A 17,500-nucleotide genomic window follows, 5' to 3' on the forward strand; every position below is an offset into this window, starting at 1 on the left:
TAAACCTACGTAATACACGTAAATGTGTACGTCCTTTCACAAAAAAGGAAAACAAAATCGAATTCTGTGCACTAGACAAACTAAAATTTGCGACTCGGCCTAGTCCTCTGCTCAACTTCAAAATGGCTCAAACATGATATGCACAGCTCCTTGAGAGACCAGCCAAGACCAGCAAAAATCTTTTTACCTTAGGGTTTCTGGCCATCTCTTCAAGTTGTTTCCATCGCCTTCTTTCCCTTGCAGACGATTGCCTGGGTCTGGAAGACATTTGCTCCAACGTTAACATCTGCTTGGGGTCATCAACCGCGAGAAACTGACTGTCAGATTCCAGAAGTGAGTCACGACTGGGAGGGCGTCTGGAGACCTTGAGGAGATACCGACAAAAGCAAAAATTAACAATTGACTTTTCTTGTATCTTTTTCAAGAGACGGGTGAAAAACTACGAAAGGATGCGGGCAAAAAAAGACCCACTACACGCTTTCTTCAGTGATATCGCTAAGCGCCAGCAGCAGTTCAATTTGTCCAGTTTACAGAGACCTTTGTCACGGCCAGGAATTCCCCAAACGACAAATGCTTGGGGAACTTTTCCAGGCCATCTGTCCAAAACCATCGACGGGGTTACTTGTAATGGGTCAACCTTGCTTTTTCTGAAGGACAGCTCCGCTTTTTTTCACACAGTCTCTATGAACATTCACGCAGAACTGAAAACTAACGCAAAAACGTGGATAAACGTTCCACCATCGCTGGCGGTAACGTTGAGCCATTATTGTTCAATACAGCTAGGCCGAGGCTTGATATTTTGCTGTCACGACCGAACGGTTGTTTATTATATGGCTAACAGAACGGTTCTAAAGAAGAAAAAACTAATTTGCATAATCCATAATCGGCCGGTTGCTCGTATTTTTCCTCGCCCCTGCGGCGCTCGGAAAAATACCACGCAACTCGCAAAATATTCGCTCGTATTATATGTTAAACCATCGAATAAGCGCTAAGCGCTTTGTTGCCTTCGTCGAAACAAAGGGGAACTGCTCGCAGTCTACTATTCATCTGATTTTAGAACTGACCTGCAATGTTTGCCCGCCCCGCAGTGACGGTGTATTTCCTTTGTCAGCATCTGCTAAAAAATATAAAAAAAGACAAATACGTTTACTGAGTAGAAACAGTGGCTCTGCACGCTCCTTTTTCTAATACATTAATTAAGAGACAATTAGAATAATTACATAAGTGATTAATGAAAATTCTCTACGCTGATTGGTTGCACATGAGGTGATTATTACACGATAATCACCGAAGCGGTTTTTTCAAAATGGCCGCCATCCCTTTTGTCGAGGTTCAGGACACATCTGCAATCTTTCTGCAGTTTCAGTAAATGTGGATTTCTCACCAGTTTCACACACCTCATTCCAAAATGGCCGCCATTTTAGTATTCTTTTGTTTGATTGCAAATTGGCCCTTTTGGCCGCGTCCAAGGGAAAATATTCTTTTGAATTTTGCGTTTGAAAGCGAGGCCAAAAGGGCCAATATGCAATCAAACAAAAGAATACTAAAATGGCAGCCATTTTGGAATAAGGTGTATGGACATTTTTCAGGCTCGGTGAATTATTCACCGATATTCACCTCGCCTTCGGCGAATAATTGTTAAATTGGGAAGATATCTGTTTACAAACATTGCTTTGTTATTTTCACCGATATTCACCTCGCCTTCGGCGAATAATTCTTAGATTGGGAAGATATCTGTTTACAAACATTGCTTTTGTTATTTAAATGTGCCAACCAAGGGAACAAAAGATCCTTTGTTTCCACAGCCAATGAGGCTGAGGGGCCGGTTGCTCGAAGCAAGGTATCAAAACCGATAGGTTTTTATGGTAATTAACGCTGGTTAGCGCTAACCATTCTTCGAGCAACCCGGGCCTGGGGCCCGTTTCTCGAAAGTCCCGAAAACTTTTCGGGTCCGAAAAGCCATTTGTGAACCTGCCAACCGCTTGTTCAGGAAAGCGATTTTGATTTTTAAACATGTTTTCAAAGTAACAAAAAGCAAACTGACTGTGAAGTTTGACGACTTATATCCTCTCCGTTCTTAAGATCCAGAGGGAATTGTGACACCCGAAAATGGCTCGTAAAGTTTCGGGACTTTCGAGAAACGGGCCCCTGGTTGGCACATTAATGACAATTGGTGACGTCAACGGATATCTTCCTTATATCCATGGAAAGTTAACAATATGATACGCAGTCCCTAACACAGGTCAACCTCTGAGCGTTTACCCCCCCCCTCCCCAACCATGATATACAACAGAGGAGAGACCACAATACCGGAAACTCCATGCTTTGCACTTTATGAATAGTGTGTGCGTTCTTTTACGTCCAACAGGGTTAAACATTGAAGGGATGTGGGACAGGACGTATGGTTTATCGTCCTTCCCGAGAAGAATTAAGCGCCTAATCATTTTGCAGACGGCAAAAGCAGCACTTTCTCCTTAGTTATTTAAAGACCTTAAGCGTTGATCCCACCATGCCGGTCGGCGGTTGCACAAGTGCATTTTTATTTTCGCACATTTCTTCGCTGACGTCCTCAAAACAACGACGTGAAAATACCAAATTTGAAATTACGAGGAGGATGTGAGCACATGGCGATAATTTTTCCATTTTCTCGCTAAATGTCATCCTCCTTTATGTCATTAGCATTCCAGGACAGTTGCTGTGCATTTCAGATGTAACACGAGTTAAAATAATCAGAAAATCATCGCACTAACGAGAAATCAAACTACCAGGTGACGTTCTCCTTCTCAACAACATCTCGTTGCTCAAGGTCCTTTATTTCTCTCGTCGCGTGTTATTTTTTACTTACCTGACCGTAGCTCGGCTAGTTTGTCTTCTTGTTCCCTGTGGACGCAAAAAGCAACAACCAACAAATTGTTAAAAAACCAAAAAAACAACAGTGTTTTTAGAAAGCCCATCGAAAAGGTTGGAGTAATTACTCCTAAATACTTTGCCACCGTCGTTAGCACTGTGCAGCGTTCTTTGAAGAACGGAATGAAATAAGTGTTATTCTTATGCAAATACAGCGGTTGTTAATTGAGTGTCGAAAGTAATTAGCGAATTGCTTTGGTTTTGCATTACTTCACTCGGTGATTGGTTCAAAGTTCTCACGTCACTTTTCCAACCAATCAGAAGTGAAACCAAAACCAATTGTGGCTCGCGCGTGCACATTCTCCCGCGCTTTGTGTCGGCTTCGTGTAATTACTTCGAGTTTGGATTGGTTTACTGGATTGTCTCCGTCCTTTTTGATTGGCCGAAGTAATTACTTCTGTTTTGGTTTTACGACACTCGATTTAAAGTCGCTCTAACTCGCAGGGGATTCAGCAGTTAGACTTGTGCGAGTCAGAACGCAGTTATTACGAGAGCAAAGTTGATTGGTTCAGCATACAAGAGGCACAACGAAAACAACTGAGTCAGGTTCTCCCACGAGGAAAACTACGGAGCGCGAAAAACTTACACGAGAAATTTCACGCCTCATGATTTCGCATGACTTTCAAGACCTTTTCAGGAAAGCCAATGTTGTGCAGTTTGCAGAGGGAGCAGATCGAGCCTCATGCAGTCCTTCCCTGCGTGCTTGTTTTTTTTTTCCTCAAATTAAAAATCACTACGCAGTTGTTGCGAAGGATAAACTGTAATTTAGTTTTAGATGGTTTATCAATCTCACGTTAAATAGGCTTGCTGCTGAAGGTCCAGTACACTGCTAGTTGACACTGGTTCGGGAAACTTGCTGCGAAATTCACCAGCAAGAGAAGAGGTGTCTGAAAGACGAAAACACACTGCTGTAGGACAATGGGTTCCTTGACAAGGAAAACTCGCTCGTGTAAACAGGGCTTAAAAGATTGCGCTTCAAGTTCTTACGGCTGGATAACCTTCTTGCGGTAAGAGATTTACCGCAGCGTTTTTCACCTTAAAATTCTGTAAGAACTCACTCTTCAGGTTATAAGTTATGTTTTTTAATGCTTTGTCTCTTGAATGAAAACATTTTTGCTGAGCATATCATTTGCACCTCCTTGAGGACGCTGGCTCGGTCGAATTAAAACACGTAGAGAAAAATAATAATCCAACATGGCGCGTTTTTTCCCCGCCAAATGCCCAACCTTACGCTAAAGTCTATTTTTGTCCCCACGGCAAACGACAAACCGCTAACGGCTCACCGCGGTTTGAAGTTTGCGGTCGACTTTGAAAACGCTATGCTAAATGTCCCTATTAATATGACAAACGGCAAACGTGGAACTAAAACTTGGGTTTTGCCAAAAACGTTTGATATGAGCTCGTGCGAGCTTGCGTGTTAGCATCAGGTATCAAGTAACTTTTCAAAAAAGAGAAACGAGATAGAATAACATAATTTTCATACTTTTATGACAAACAGCAGCCCACCGCTTCGAATTTGCCTTTTCACGTAAGCGCGATGCTTAATCTCTTTATTGTTTTTGTTCGTTAAACCTGTTGTTTTGTGATATTCCACAGTTGATAAAAATAGATTATTGACAAGAATTATGGGATTGAAATGCGGACAAACAACGCTAAAATGTCTTTGTCTTTGTCCGCATATGAATCCCACAATGCTTTGGGCGCTAGATCATGACGTCAATTGAAAAGAGTGCTAAATTACTGCATGCTTGAATTTTTATCAAGCTTCTTTGCAATGGTTGAAGTTGCTTCTTTAAGGGGGCTAGGTCACGCAATTTTAGGCAATTTCAGCATTGATCAAATGGTCATAGAATTAACTGAAATAACAAAATAACGGCTCAAAACTATAGAGGAACTCAAACAAAACACAGGAAAGCTAAGGAGGGACAAGGATGGACAAAACTGGGAAGGATTGAAATAGATTGAATTTGTGTAAATTTGAAAAACGTCGGCCCACTTTTTTTCAAATTTACATCAGTTTATATCAAAATCTCATTTAAACAGCTGGAAAAACATTCTCAATTGTTGCGTGGCCGTGATTTTGCAATGAAAGACTCTTGCTCTGCCAATTTGACGTTTAGAGCTCATAACTAACAAAATTAAACAAAATTACCTAAAACAGCGTGACCTAGCCCCTTTAAGTTAACTGCAATGCTCCTTCTTTCAGAAATTATTATTTCATATCCGCAGTTCATTTTAACACTACCATTTTTCAGCGTCCTGAACAAATACAACTTGATAGAGTCGTGCCAACGCAAACTGCCTAATAAACAATTTAAACAACCAAAAGGGAAGGAATGATGTCAGCTCACCTTCGAATTTTATCCGGTTGAATTCATCAGCGGCCGAAAAACCCTAATAAATAAATAAACAATTAAATAAATAAATAAATAAATACGACGGAAACCAAATTAAACGACGGGGCATGTTACAGGTTAAGAAACCCCTATGGACGCCTTTGTCTGCATGTATTATGTGCGATAAATCTCTTCAACCATTCCAAAGATATTCTTCCGTTTTCACTTCGGAATTGCGCCGGAAAGTTTAAACAAAACCAGAATTAGTTTGTCCCACGGCAGAGCTAGTGTAAAGCACCGTGCAAAACAGTTGCTCGAGGATCAGGATTCTTCCCATATAGAATATATTTTAAGCGCTAGTTCTATTTTATTACAACTCGGGCAATTATGCGAAAACTTTGAAAATACGCGTGAAATTAAACCTTATAAATATATAATTGCCCTCGGGCCCATGCATGCGATTACGTATAATAATAACAAATATAATTTTGCCGAGGACGATGATGATTATAATCATACTTCCAAGACTAAAGCCGTGTTTACATTAGGTCTCGATTGTGATCGAATTATAATCGAATTAAATATGAAATGGGTTGACATCAACTAATTACAGTCCCTGATTATAACTGGAATATAATTACTTCAAACAACCTCAAGGGGGTTGTTAGAAGTAATTACAATGCGTAATTGAACAGAATGGCGAACACGTGGTGGTATGAGCAGACGAAACTTCTAATCGCTTTATGGAGCGAAGATTTGGATTTGTCATCTGTTCCCAGAGGCTATCCTTGGTTCTCTCCTCGCCTCAAGATGGTGACGATGATCGTGGCAGAAACGCGATACGGCGCCATTTTGTCTTACACTGCGAGGTTACCCTGCGTATTGTATTTGAATTTTCGCAGATGTGAACAGAACCATGATTGAATAAAATTGAATGGAGTATGATAGCCTGAATCATTATACTTCCGTTGATCATAATTAACGTTGAGTGTGAACACGGCTTAAAACAATGACACGAATCAGAGCATTGTCGAGGGTTGGTCAAAATCTTCATACCTCGGTCTCTCGTTTTGCCACTGCAGTTTTACTGGCAAGCGCTCTTTGAAACACCTCGACATCTCTCCTGCCTCTGTCAAAGTTACAAAATTAAAGCAGACAACAGTGTCACGTTAACGTTGACTGCACTGTTGAAAATGGCGAAGTGGCGAATAGATTGCATGGACAACATCGAGAGAAATTCATAAAGAGGACTGCCATGAAACCGCTGCAAGATTGGGAGTAGTTGCTTCGTAAAGGGTTTAAGCCACCCACCCTGACAGGAACAGTCGATAACCGTAAAGTTATAGGCAGGTTCAAGTCTGACAATATTTTCCAGTTTCCACAGGGAAAGGGATGCTAAGTGGAGTTTATCCAAATTGACCACTTTATCTTGTACGTTTTGTTTTCCCATTTCAGACCACGCGATGTATCTCTAGAGAACAGTTTCTTTCAAATGTCGTCTTATGCACGTGCTTATGTACGAATAACTTATGAATAAACAAAAGGAGAATTTCCTTGAGAACATCACGTGGTCTGAAATGGGAAAACAAAACATACAAGCTAAACAGGTCAATGGGCCATTTCCAAGTTCATGTCTGCCTCCTCTTCAAAGCGAGTCTAAGTGCGAAGTTTTTGTGATGGTAATTAGTTCTAATTTACATATGAATGAAAACTAATTTTCATAACAAACACTTCACACTAAGACTAGCTTTGAAGAGGACGCAGACATGAACTCGGAAATGGACTATTAAGAGTGCATTCACTTTGTGCATTTTTTCTAGGAATGTGAGAATTTGCAACGTTCAACCTGGAAACCTTCCCAATAGATCAAGAAATTAGCACAGCCTATCAGATGCAAGAATTTGCACTTCAAAGTATACATATTCCACTGGAATTAACCGGCGGTTTGCTGGATAATGATTTCGATACCTCCTGCTTCCTAGGTCTTCATGTAAACGCTGGATATCTGAATATTTGGTCTGCAACAACAACAAAAAAAGAAGAAGAAGAACATGTAGCAAATATTGGAGGCTCGGATGAAGGCTCGATGGAGGCTCAATAGAGGATCAATGAAGGCTCAATAGAGGCTCAAGTGAGGCTTAAGAGAGGCTCAGATGGAGACTCAAGGGAGGTTCAGGTGGACGCTCAATGAAGGCTCAATAGAGGCTCAAGTGAGGCTTAAGAGAGGCTCAGATGGAGACTCAATGCAAAAGGCTCAATGGAGGCTCAATAGAAGCTCGTTTGAAGCACGGGATTCAAGCGAGCCTCCATTTAGTCTGCCCGCACCAACTCTCCCGCATCATTACGCGTGACCTCAGACTTTCCATTTTAGAAAGCAGGGGTAGTCAGGATGAAATTTTAACTAGGAACATGTGCATCCCAACCAGGCAAGGTAAACCTCCTTGGCCACGTCGCCTCTTGAGCTATTTGACCTTTGAAACCAAATATGCAATTTCAAACCAAAATGCGCTGGACACTTTCTCGATTCTCAGCATAGTGGATAGAGCTGATACCCACCACAGAAGATGTATGGTCCATTTGCTGCTGAACCCGTTTTTCTTCATTCTTGAGTTGCTGTCTCAGTGCCGTCAGTTGACTCAAAACATCTTGGTCACGCTCCGTACCTCTGACAGGCTCTAAGAGACGCAAAAGTGATTATGTTACCATGTATATCTCATGCATTTTCCTAGCCGTCACGCATTCCTCCTTTAAGAAAGCGTTGCGTGACTATAAAAAAAAAAAAACAACAGCTAAGTTCCAGACTCATGAAAGTCTTTATTAAAGTCAATTTAAGAATTACGCTTCAGTGACGTATGCGAGCTCGAATCTCGTTCCTCGCGCGCGTGACTGAAGAAGGCGACTCAAATGACTGCATGCACTTTTTGCAGGGATACGTCACTTCATTATTGATATCTTACTGACCTTGTTGACGTTGGCTTCTAACGGCAACAAGTGGAGGCGGGGTTGACACAGGACCTCAAGGAGAAATCAAGCTTTAGTCAGAAAAGGTCGTTTCGTCTCTCTTAGTTACTGTTGATTAATTAATGCATAATTAATTAAATATATTAATGCATTGCGACTGCCATAAACGGAACCTGCACTCCCACAGGAATGCAAAGCAGTTTGAGACGTAAAATCGAGAACAGACACATGCCTCTCACATCACGGTCGTGGGTCCAAATTACTGCTCGTTCTGCCAAGTTTATGTGGCTTGCACGGCACAGAAAAAGCGAAATTCTGGGTAACAATGGTGACATGTTTGCTTTGGATGGGGAGATTTATATAAGGAACTCAAATATTTAAGTTTAGGTGCACTTTAAAAGTATAGTATAGTACAGCACAGCACAACACAGTAAAGCCTAGCCCTGCACAGCGCAGCGCAGCGCAAGGCAGCGTAGCGTAGTATAGTATAGTCTAGTATAGTCTAGTCTAGTATAGTATTAGTACTAAAACGGAGCGGAGTGTGAATCACTGGGACAGGGAGTGTCCGGGGTTTTTTGTAAAAAGATCTGGGGCGAATGAACAACGGAGGAGTGGGACTGGAGAAAGTTTCCGGCCCCAATTTCACGAAAAACTGAAAGTACGCACGTTCGTAGTGACGCAAAGAAATGGACTGATCTACAGTCTATTTGATGACCAATTTAATTGAATCAGTTGATAACACGCGTTTATTAATGTTATTTCTTACCTTGGGAGGTTTGCTTTTTAGCTATTGTAGGAATGGGAGGTGAAGAAGATCTCAGGCTCATGTCTTGGCTCTCCTCCTGATGAAAAAAAACCCATTAAAATGCCAAAGAATGTCAGGCTTCACCTTTTTGGGAACTAAGGACTGCAGATAAATCAATCTTGGCGTGTGAAACAAAGCCTTTTGTTAGCTTCTGCTGCTACGTGAAAATAGCTACTCTGAATTGGGGGCCATCGTGTACTAATTAACAATTAGACCCGTAGCAAGGGCTACGGGTCAATAGCCCGTGAGGCGAAGCCGAATGGGCTATTGACCCGTGGCCCTTGAGGGCGAAGGGACTAATTGTTTTAGTATCACCCAACTAGCGAGTCGGACAGAACAGGCAATAACAAAGTTAGCAAATGCAAGTTAAAGAAATATTTATTTGGGAATAAAACGAAAGAAAGCGTCACGCTTTTCGCTACTCGAGGACTATTACCAATAGTCCTCTAGTAGCGTAGCCAATTAAAATGCAGGATTTGCATTAGTCCACTAGTTGGGTGATACTAATGCCCATTATTCCCTTGAATCTAAGTTCGGAAATTCCCGTCATCTATCGGGGTGAGGCTATATCGAAAGCGCTGAAGGAGGATCGAGCACACGCGTTTATGGGACAGCGGTCGAAGAGTGTAGCACGTCTTGTAAGCTACATGTTTTACCAATACAGAAACAAACCTAAACATTCATTAAAGCTAATCTTTGGCCTAAAAACATTTGGGACTAACTCTACAAGGCCTTTGAATTAACACTCCTCCAGAAGAATGCGACGGATCATCAACCTTTCAATGTTCCTTCAAACTGTATTTTCTTTACAAACTGACGGGTCCAGAAGCCCAGTTCGTTTTATTCCGTTTCCTTTTCACGCGCTTATAATGACCATCAGGCGGCCTAATGCACAACGAAGGTCATAGCCAGCAAGCTCTTCCGTTGAAAATGGCGCGCGGATGAAATATAGGGGCTTGACTAGTTTCAAGGTCGACCGCGCACTATTTTCAACGGAACAAACAGCCGCCTTGCAGGCTACAAAGTAAGGGCTCCCTGGTGTTAATTTAATAATTTTGAAGCGCTGCATCATGTCTGGAAAACACAGACAATTTGAACTAAAGCGAAAAACAAATTTCAACCTTTCGCACACAATTCATGTATTTATTTTATACCAACGTACCTCCATTTTCTTTAGCACTGTCGGAATCGGTGGTGAGGTCCCTCTCGCTTGACTGGAGGAGCCCTAAAAGGGCAACAAAAACTTCATGACTTCTAGACTTTCACAGTCAAGGGCAAACTGGCTTGTTTTTTTGTAGATTAGTGCTGTCCTGTTTGCATTTTTATGTCACTTGAAAAAATGTAGCGTGTCGAGCTTTCGCACCTGTTTTTTTATTTCTTGGAATAGGGAGGAGCGCATGACTTAGATATCTCTCTTCCGAGTTACATCCAACTCTGAGAACCTATAGTTGAAACGCTTCTCTCACCCTGTTTTGTCAAACAAACTAAGCGAACTAAGCCAATAGACCTTATTCAGGATGGCCGCCATGTTGGATTTGCTATTATCATGCAAATTAGCTACACACTTCTTAGGGGGCAAACAACACAAGTTCGAGAGGTTATAACGAACACCTTAGCCACACAGATGATTTGTTTCACGTTCATTGAATGTTTATCACCTAAATAGTAAAATAGAATGATTACACAAGTTAGCTCGATGTTTTTCAAGTGAAAAATGAGCAGATAACGAAGTAGAAAGTCATTGTCAAAGGAAATCAAAAGATATAAAAGTATTATAAAAGGTACTTAATTCTAAATACTAAAATGGACTTTTTGCAATGTTATTTCAATATTTCGTTGAGCCGATTTTCTGCAATTTGCTTTTTTTTTCAATGTTTGCCCCCCAACATAACGCATAATAATTTGCATAACAATATGAAAACCAACATGGCGGCTATCGTGAATAAGGCCTATTAACGTGCGACGTCTCCAATTACGGGTGCATAAATTAAAGATAATTAAGCCTGGTTTTCACTAGCGACGCAAGCCCAAGCATAAGCAGCTTATGCGAGTGAAAACGAACGTTGACATAAGCATCAAATCAACCACGGCAACCGCCATTTTGTTCAAATGCTCAGACGCAGTGAATCTGGAACGAGTGCTTTAACTGGAAAGACGCAACAAATTTCCTTGTGCTTATGTTGTGTTTTTGTTTTCACACGACGCAAGCGAACGCAAGTATAAGCGCATTTTAGTAACAACCTTGTTAGAATTACATTTGCTCGTAATTGCAACAAACGGGATCAGATATATTGGACTAAATTGTTGAAGGGTTACTGGCAGGACGGAACGCCAAAGAAACTTGATACAAAAAAAAAACTCTACTTCTCACTCGAACTTTAAAGCCTCATTTACACTAGCAAGTTTTCCTTGACAAGCCCACTTGTCAAGGAAAACTTGCCGACTGTACACACTAGCAAGTTCTGCTTGATACATTTTTCCTTGACAAGTTTTCCTTGGTAATGTAAATGGAAAATATAACAAGTTTTCCTTGACAAGTGCACTTGACAAGTAATTTACAGTAGCAAATATCGTCCTTGACAAGTTTTTCCTTGACAAGTCTCCTTGTTCAAAAACTAGCATGCCAGTTTTTGAACAAGGACACTTGTCGAGGAAAAAAAACTGTCATATTTTTCCATTTACACTACCAATGAAAACTTGTCAAGGAAAACTTGCTAGTGTAAATGAGGCTTAACTTTACCAAACGATGCTTTGGAAAGCGTGCGTAAGGGCCGGGAAAATGGTTGAAATTCAAGTTTACAAAGGAAAATTAGGTGCAATTGATGGAACGGAAAAACCTATAGGCGCTAATGAAGGTGAAGGTGAAGAAACTAAACACGTCAGTCTTTGTTCAGTTACTATGGTTATAGAGCGTTTTTACATGACGTCACGGCAGCCATGTTGGTGTTCCAAAACAAAGAAACGGCGGCCATGATGGTGTTCCAAACTAATCCTCTGGGAATTGAACTCTATTTTTATGTAAATAGTTTCTTTTGTTTCATCAAATTAGCATTTATTTTAGTCACGTGAGTGAAAACGCTCTATTTTTCATGAAAACAATACGGAAAAAAATAAGGATTTCACGCGCAAGTCAACTGTCTTCTCAAATTAAAAAAAAAACTCCCAGCCTTTTATGGACTTTGCTTATCCAGATCGAACTCTCCATGGCCAAAGCAAATTAAAGTCCGAAATAATCTTGTAGTTTACCCTGACTTTCCCAGACTTTGTTCATTATTAAGAAATTATATAAAATCGGTATTTCTTGGGGAGCCCGAATTTATGGAAGCTCTACATCAGGTTCAAAAGCTTGGTGCTTACAGTTTCACCGGAAGCAGCTTTTTTGGCTGCTATCTCAGCGTCAAGTTTTCTCTTCAATTCAGCTTGTCTCTGTTCTTCCATTTCTTTCTTTTTCGTCTCTGCCTCTCTTCTTTTGGCTTCTTGCTCTTCTTTAATCTGTTCGTTCCTCAATCGAACCTGATAAGGAAAGTCGTGAATAGTTGTAACAGTAATTACCAAGCTAGAGGCCCGTTCCTCCATAACAATTTAGCGGATTTTGCAGATTGACCCCGATCCGCAAAATAAAACGACGCAAAAATTAACTCCATTCACTAAAATTAACAACTCCGCTTTTAAGACTTGCGCCACGTAGAATGGATCATCTGAAGGAACACCAGTGCGTCTGCAAACCGGCAAATCGTATTAATAAAACAGTGTTTTGTTGTGCATGGTAGGGGTTGGCTTTTTGTTTTGTTGTTGTTCAGTTCCTTTTGCGCAGTAAGGTCTTAACCTTTGCACGAGATAAACAAGGATATTCCACCAAACTTGTACTATGTTCTAAGGGCTTGTAATAACTTTGAGAAGCCACGCATTATGACATAGTTTCCGAGAGAATAATTGTGACCATAGGTGATTTGACTGAATGTGCTACAACGGACATTTTTTGCTTAGCGTTCATTTTGTTAACCTCCATATGCATGCAATCGACATGCTAAAACCTTAGCCGACATTGTCACCCTATAGGGGCTTTTCAGGGCCAATGAAACATAACGAAACGACGGAACGGAACAACAACTGTTAAGAATCCCAACCGGCCGGGGCAAACCAGTTGGCTATCTACAATAAAAAAGTTGAACCAGGGACTACCAGGAACAAATTCAACGAGTGGTCAGAGCGGGTCTTGAACCCGGGATCTCCGGATCTCAAGGCAAGCGCCCCAACCACTGGGCCACATTGCCTCCACAGGCCACCCACGTCCAAAAATTTCGGGGTGTTTCGATGCACTTGAAATCACATATGGTAATTAGCATAGCGCTTGTACTTGACACAAGGGTTACCTCAGTTGGTAGGGCCGTACGGATTACTACTGGGATGGGTATCTGCTTTGCAATACATCGTTTGATTTACTTGTTTGACTTGCATTATTTAATGTATTTCGCCTCTGGAGTTTACCAAATTTGTTTTGGTTATATCAATAGCATCCAGCACCTTTTTGAAACGACAGACAAGAATACTGTCATAATCACACATGAACACTCTCAATCGTTGTTTTCAAGCTAAATTCGGAAATAATTCCTTTTTGCGTTTGCTGGACTGACGAGTACGGGAAAAAAGACCTCTGCCATTGGTCGAAACTCACTTTGATCCAACCGCCGTCCACGCCCTTGGACAGCACTCTTCAAAGCGCATGCCCCATGATATGTTTGCTGACCGTGACTTGAGCCCGCTGTGTCCCGCGCATTCCTTTAAATTCCGCTTTTGTTAAGTGAGCCCACACAACAAGAAGTAAAACGTGAGCATTCGGTCGCTAAGTGACCACCGCGCAAGCTCAACTCAGTGAGTTTCGACCCATGCATGGCAGGATGGCAGAAGTCTCTTTTGCCGTACTGGTCACCCCAGCGAACGCAAAAAGAAAAAAAACCTCTGCTAGCAGCGAAAGGATGCCACTTCTTCGGATTAAAACCGGTACATAGAACATTGAATTCATTACAAACTGAAAGACAACCATGTGCTTGCTTTGTACGATAAGAGCAATAATAATTAAGTCAATGTCTTGTACCTCTTCCTCTTTCTTTCGGGTTTTCTCTTGTTCCTCTTCGAAGTCTTTCTGCATCTTCAACCTATCCTCCTCAATTCTTCTTTCCTGGTGAACAATTAATTTCAGAATGCAGAGGAACACCACAGAATTAATGTTAATTATGTTACGCATATGAGCTTAAAAATGCCCATACATAGAAAGAGTTTTTTTAAAAAAATTGAACGTACCAGCTCTTCTTCTTCTTTCTTAACTTTCTCAAGTTCTTCCTTTTTCTTCTTTTCTTTCTCCTCAACCTTAAATTGAAACGACGATTTTTTGATTAATCCCAAATTAGAAAGAGAAGAATATTTTGTACAGGGAAAGGACTGGTTTGTATCCAAAAAATGAATCTTAGGATGCGTTCAATTGACCGTATTCCGGAATTGGAATACACGGAATAGAAAGTTAGAAATCCTTCGTTTCTGCGGAGATTGCCATTAAACTTGTCAAACACCTGCTAAAATGCTATTTTAAACATATCTTTAGTATCCTTGTTGCTTCAAAACGCCAGACATACCGCTTTAAATCATCACTCCACGTATTCTTATTCTGGAATAGGGTCAATCGAACGCACCCTTAGAATCATTTATTTGCACTTTCAAATTTCCCGGGCGCGGCCATCTCGAATAATTGTGACATGTTTGCTGTCTTCACTGGTCATAGTTGGAAACAGGGCCTTCTGCGAAGCAGTCGTCAAAAAGAAGGCCACAAAACAACAATATCAAGAGGAAAAATAATGGTGCCGAAGTTTCTTTTTTTTTTCTATGCTCTGCTATATGCTGTTGTTCATATATTCTGTTCCCTCCGTCGTTTATCTTTTCTTTACCTTGTATCGTTCTCTATATTTATAACTCATCCTTAAGTGAACTGTAAGTCTGGCCCGCCTAGATTAGCTAACGCTACCCGCGGGTCAGCCATGTTCTCTAAATTTTTGTATCAATAAAGTACATGTTGTTGTTGTTGTTGTTGCTGCAAGTGACGCACGTATTTTTGAGCATATTTTTGCGGCACTCTTCACAACAACTACGTGAAATCACCAAATTTAAGGTTTTCACGACAACACGAGCGAACAAATGTGAATCTCTCATTCTCTATTTTTACTCTAAAAGCGCTCGTGTCGGGGGGAAGGGGGAATGCCCCCCTGAAATACTGTGAAAATTTCGGCTTCAAATGGTTGTATCTGGTGCGTTCTTGGGGTAAACTCAGCCCCTCTTTTTCAGCTTACAGATAACACTGCTCAAGGGCTTTTTTCCTCATTTGACTGTTATTTTCCAACAGTAGCTTTATTCAGAAGTGTGAACATGTAGTTGTTTGATATAGACGCGACCATTTTGCAGTCGATAATGGCAGCACAGTCACAAATGGATTTATTTTTAGATACACTGTGACTTCGCGTGCGAAACAAAGAAAGGGCCGCCAATTTTAACCAATCAGAAGAAGCCATGTCACGCGTGACTGCTTCTGCAATTCATCAAAAGAAAAGTTGACGTATATATTTTTGTTACATTTAATTTTGGTCTAGTAGAGACCTCACATTAATTCGTTATCGATGAACTTTAGAAGGCAACACATATTTCGTTCTAGGCGGCAAAATTGCCACCTGCCGGCACATTTTGACTGGACCGTGATAACCCTTACCCTTATTGCTAGAAATAGATAAGAAATGAAGGGAGGATGCTTCGTGTTCGGTATCAAATTTGAACTAGCATCGAATAAACGTGTATTTTTGGACGTAACCGCCAATTGTAAATCATTTTTCCTTTGTTATTGTCTACTTTTTTCCCCTGGCCATAAATAGAAATAACGACGTTAACTTTGAAGATAAATAATGCACCTGTTTTCGAAGGAATTCTTGATACTCTAGCCTGGCTGCCTTCTTCAAGTCGTCCTGAAATTGAGAAGAAACATACTCAGACATGCTAATGATCATAATAGTGCAAGTTATGCTTCAAAATATATATATCTATATGTTTAATATATACGATTATCGTAATTCAAGTCACGAGAACATGTTAACACCTTTCCCTCCCCAGTCCCTGGTTCCGGCCAGTTTTCAGTATTGGAGCAAGAAACAGACGCGCGCTTCGAGATAAAAACGAGCAGATATTAGAAACAAAAGATTTTAAGTGCAAATTCATGCGACTACTTTCAAGAACAAAAGATCATTATATAAATGTATATATATATATATATATATATGGTTTTTTGAAACACCACCAAAATGGTATATCGAACAAACTGAACAAATGTTCACCTGAGGTTGTGCTTCCTTCAGAGGATCTGATCTTCCGAACCCTGTCCTCATTTCTTGTCCAGCTGCCTGACCTATTGTGCACAATAAACAGCCATTCTCAACAAGAGGGTACAGGGAGGATATCCTGTGGCCGATTTCCAATTCAAAGGCTACGAAATGGCTGCGTTGCCGAGTAATACGCCAGCAAAAGAGCAAACAATGTTGCGGAAGCAAATGTTTTCCCCGTTTGCGGTCCCAGGAAACATTTTCTTCCTCAGCAAATGATTCCTCGTTTGCGCGCCGAGGACGCACTTCGGGAAACAATGTTTTCGCAACAATTGTTCCTCGTTTAAGAACAAAAATTTTTTTCTTTGAATTTCAAAACTATGTTAACTAAACAGCCTTGATTTCAAAAAAATATACCTGTTTATTTTAACTGGAATTTTTCTACATCATTTATGAATACGGTCTATGTTCCGCCATTACTAGCTTTAGAATCTTGAGAGAGCTGGATCGAGGAGACAATGACGTCAAAGACTCAACAGTTTAAGAATGCAATGGGTGTGTACGCGGCTGAATTAATAGGGAGCTTAAGCAACGACAACGGCGACGGCAACGAGAACGTCATCTCAAAACATAAATTCCCATTATTGTAATCACTTCGAGACTATTCCAAGCTTTTTAACATGACAATGGTTTGGCAGTCCCTCAAGAATGAAACCGATATGAGTCAAGCTTAATTTGGAGGAGAAAATGAAAATTTATCCTCACAAGTGCTGACGTCCTCCATAAACCTCAAATTTGGCTATTTCACGTTGTTGTTTTGCTGACGACGGCAAAGAAATGGACAAAAGTGAAAAAAACGCACGTGCAGACCGTGCAAAGCTATTGTTTTTGCCTACTAAATATGCAAATTTGTGACGTTCTCGTTGCCGTCGCCGTTGCTTAAGCTCCCTAATATGCAGCACGGGAGTTTCGGGATTTCAGAGTTTTAACTCGTTGTTAATGACGTTGTTCTCACGATAGTTAGTAGTAATTTACAAATGAAAAGCAGTGAGGTTTCTATCAAAGCAAAGTCAAGGAAACTAAGTACGCAACTGTAAAATGGTCTATTCACGGCTCTATTCACGTCGTCAGGGAGTTTT

At 40.8% G+C, this 17,500-nt stretch overlaps 1 protein-coding gene across 3 annotated transcripts in view; it reads right to left on the reverse strand.

Annotated features, from left to right (window-relative positions):
* LOC138045471 (centrosome and spindle pole-associated protein 1-like) overlaps nucleotides 1-17,500 on the reverse strand; it is a 47,988-nt gene that overhangs the window by 3,897 nt on the left and 26,591 nt on the right. For 2 of the 3 annotated variants that reach the window (XM_068891988.1, XM_068891987.1), the window contains exons 23-38: nucleotides 16,377-16,447; nucleotides 15,957-16,010; nucleotides 14,311-14,376; nucleotides 14,105-14,188; nucleotides 12,367-12,522; nucleotides 10,172-10,234; nucleotides 8,971-9,046; nucleotides 8,205-8,258; nucleotides 7,800-7,918; nucleotides 7,212-7,261; nucleotides 6,300-6,372; nucleotides 5,259-5,301; nucleotides 3,701-3,794; nucleotides 2,846-2,880; nucleotides 1,065-1,117; nucleotides 188-364 (exon numbers count right to left, since the gene is read on the reverse strand). In XM_068891988.1, the coding sequence (XP_068748089.1) occupies nucleotides 188-364; nucleotides 1,065-1,117; nucleotides 2,846-2,880; nucleotides 3,701-3,794; nucleotides 5,259-5,301; nucleotides 6,300-6,372; nucleotides 7,212-7,261; nucleotides 7,800-7,918; nucleotides 8,205-8,258; nucleotides 8,971-9,046; nucleotides 10,172-10,234; nucleotides 12,367-12,522; nucleotides 14,105-14,188; nucleotides 14,311-14,376; nucleotides 15,957-16,010; nucleotides 16,377-16,447 (1,268 nt within the window). The remainder of the gene's footprint in view (nucleotides 1-187; nucleotides 365-1,064; nucleotides 1,118-2,845; nucleotides 2,881-3,700; nucleotides 3,795-5,258; nucleotides 5,302-6,299; nucleotides 6,373-7,211; nucleotides 7,262-7,799; nucleotides 7,919-8,204; nucleotides 8,259-8,970; nucleotides 9,047-10,171; nucleotides 10,235-12,366; nucleotides 12,523-14,104; nucleotides 14,189-14,310; nucleotides 14,377-15,956; nucleotides 16,011-16,376; nucleotides 16,448-17,500) is intronic. The other variant, XM_068891989.1, reaches the window with a different exon arrangement.

This window comes from Montipora capricornis, chromosome 4, assembly GCF_036669925.1.
Source record: "Montipora capricornis isolate CH-2021 chromosome 4, ASM3666992v2, whole genome shotgun sequence".
Taxonomy (NCBI): domain Eukaryota; kingdom Metazoa; phylum Cnidaria; class Anthozoa; order Scleractinia; family Acroporidae; genus Montipora; species Montipora capricornis.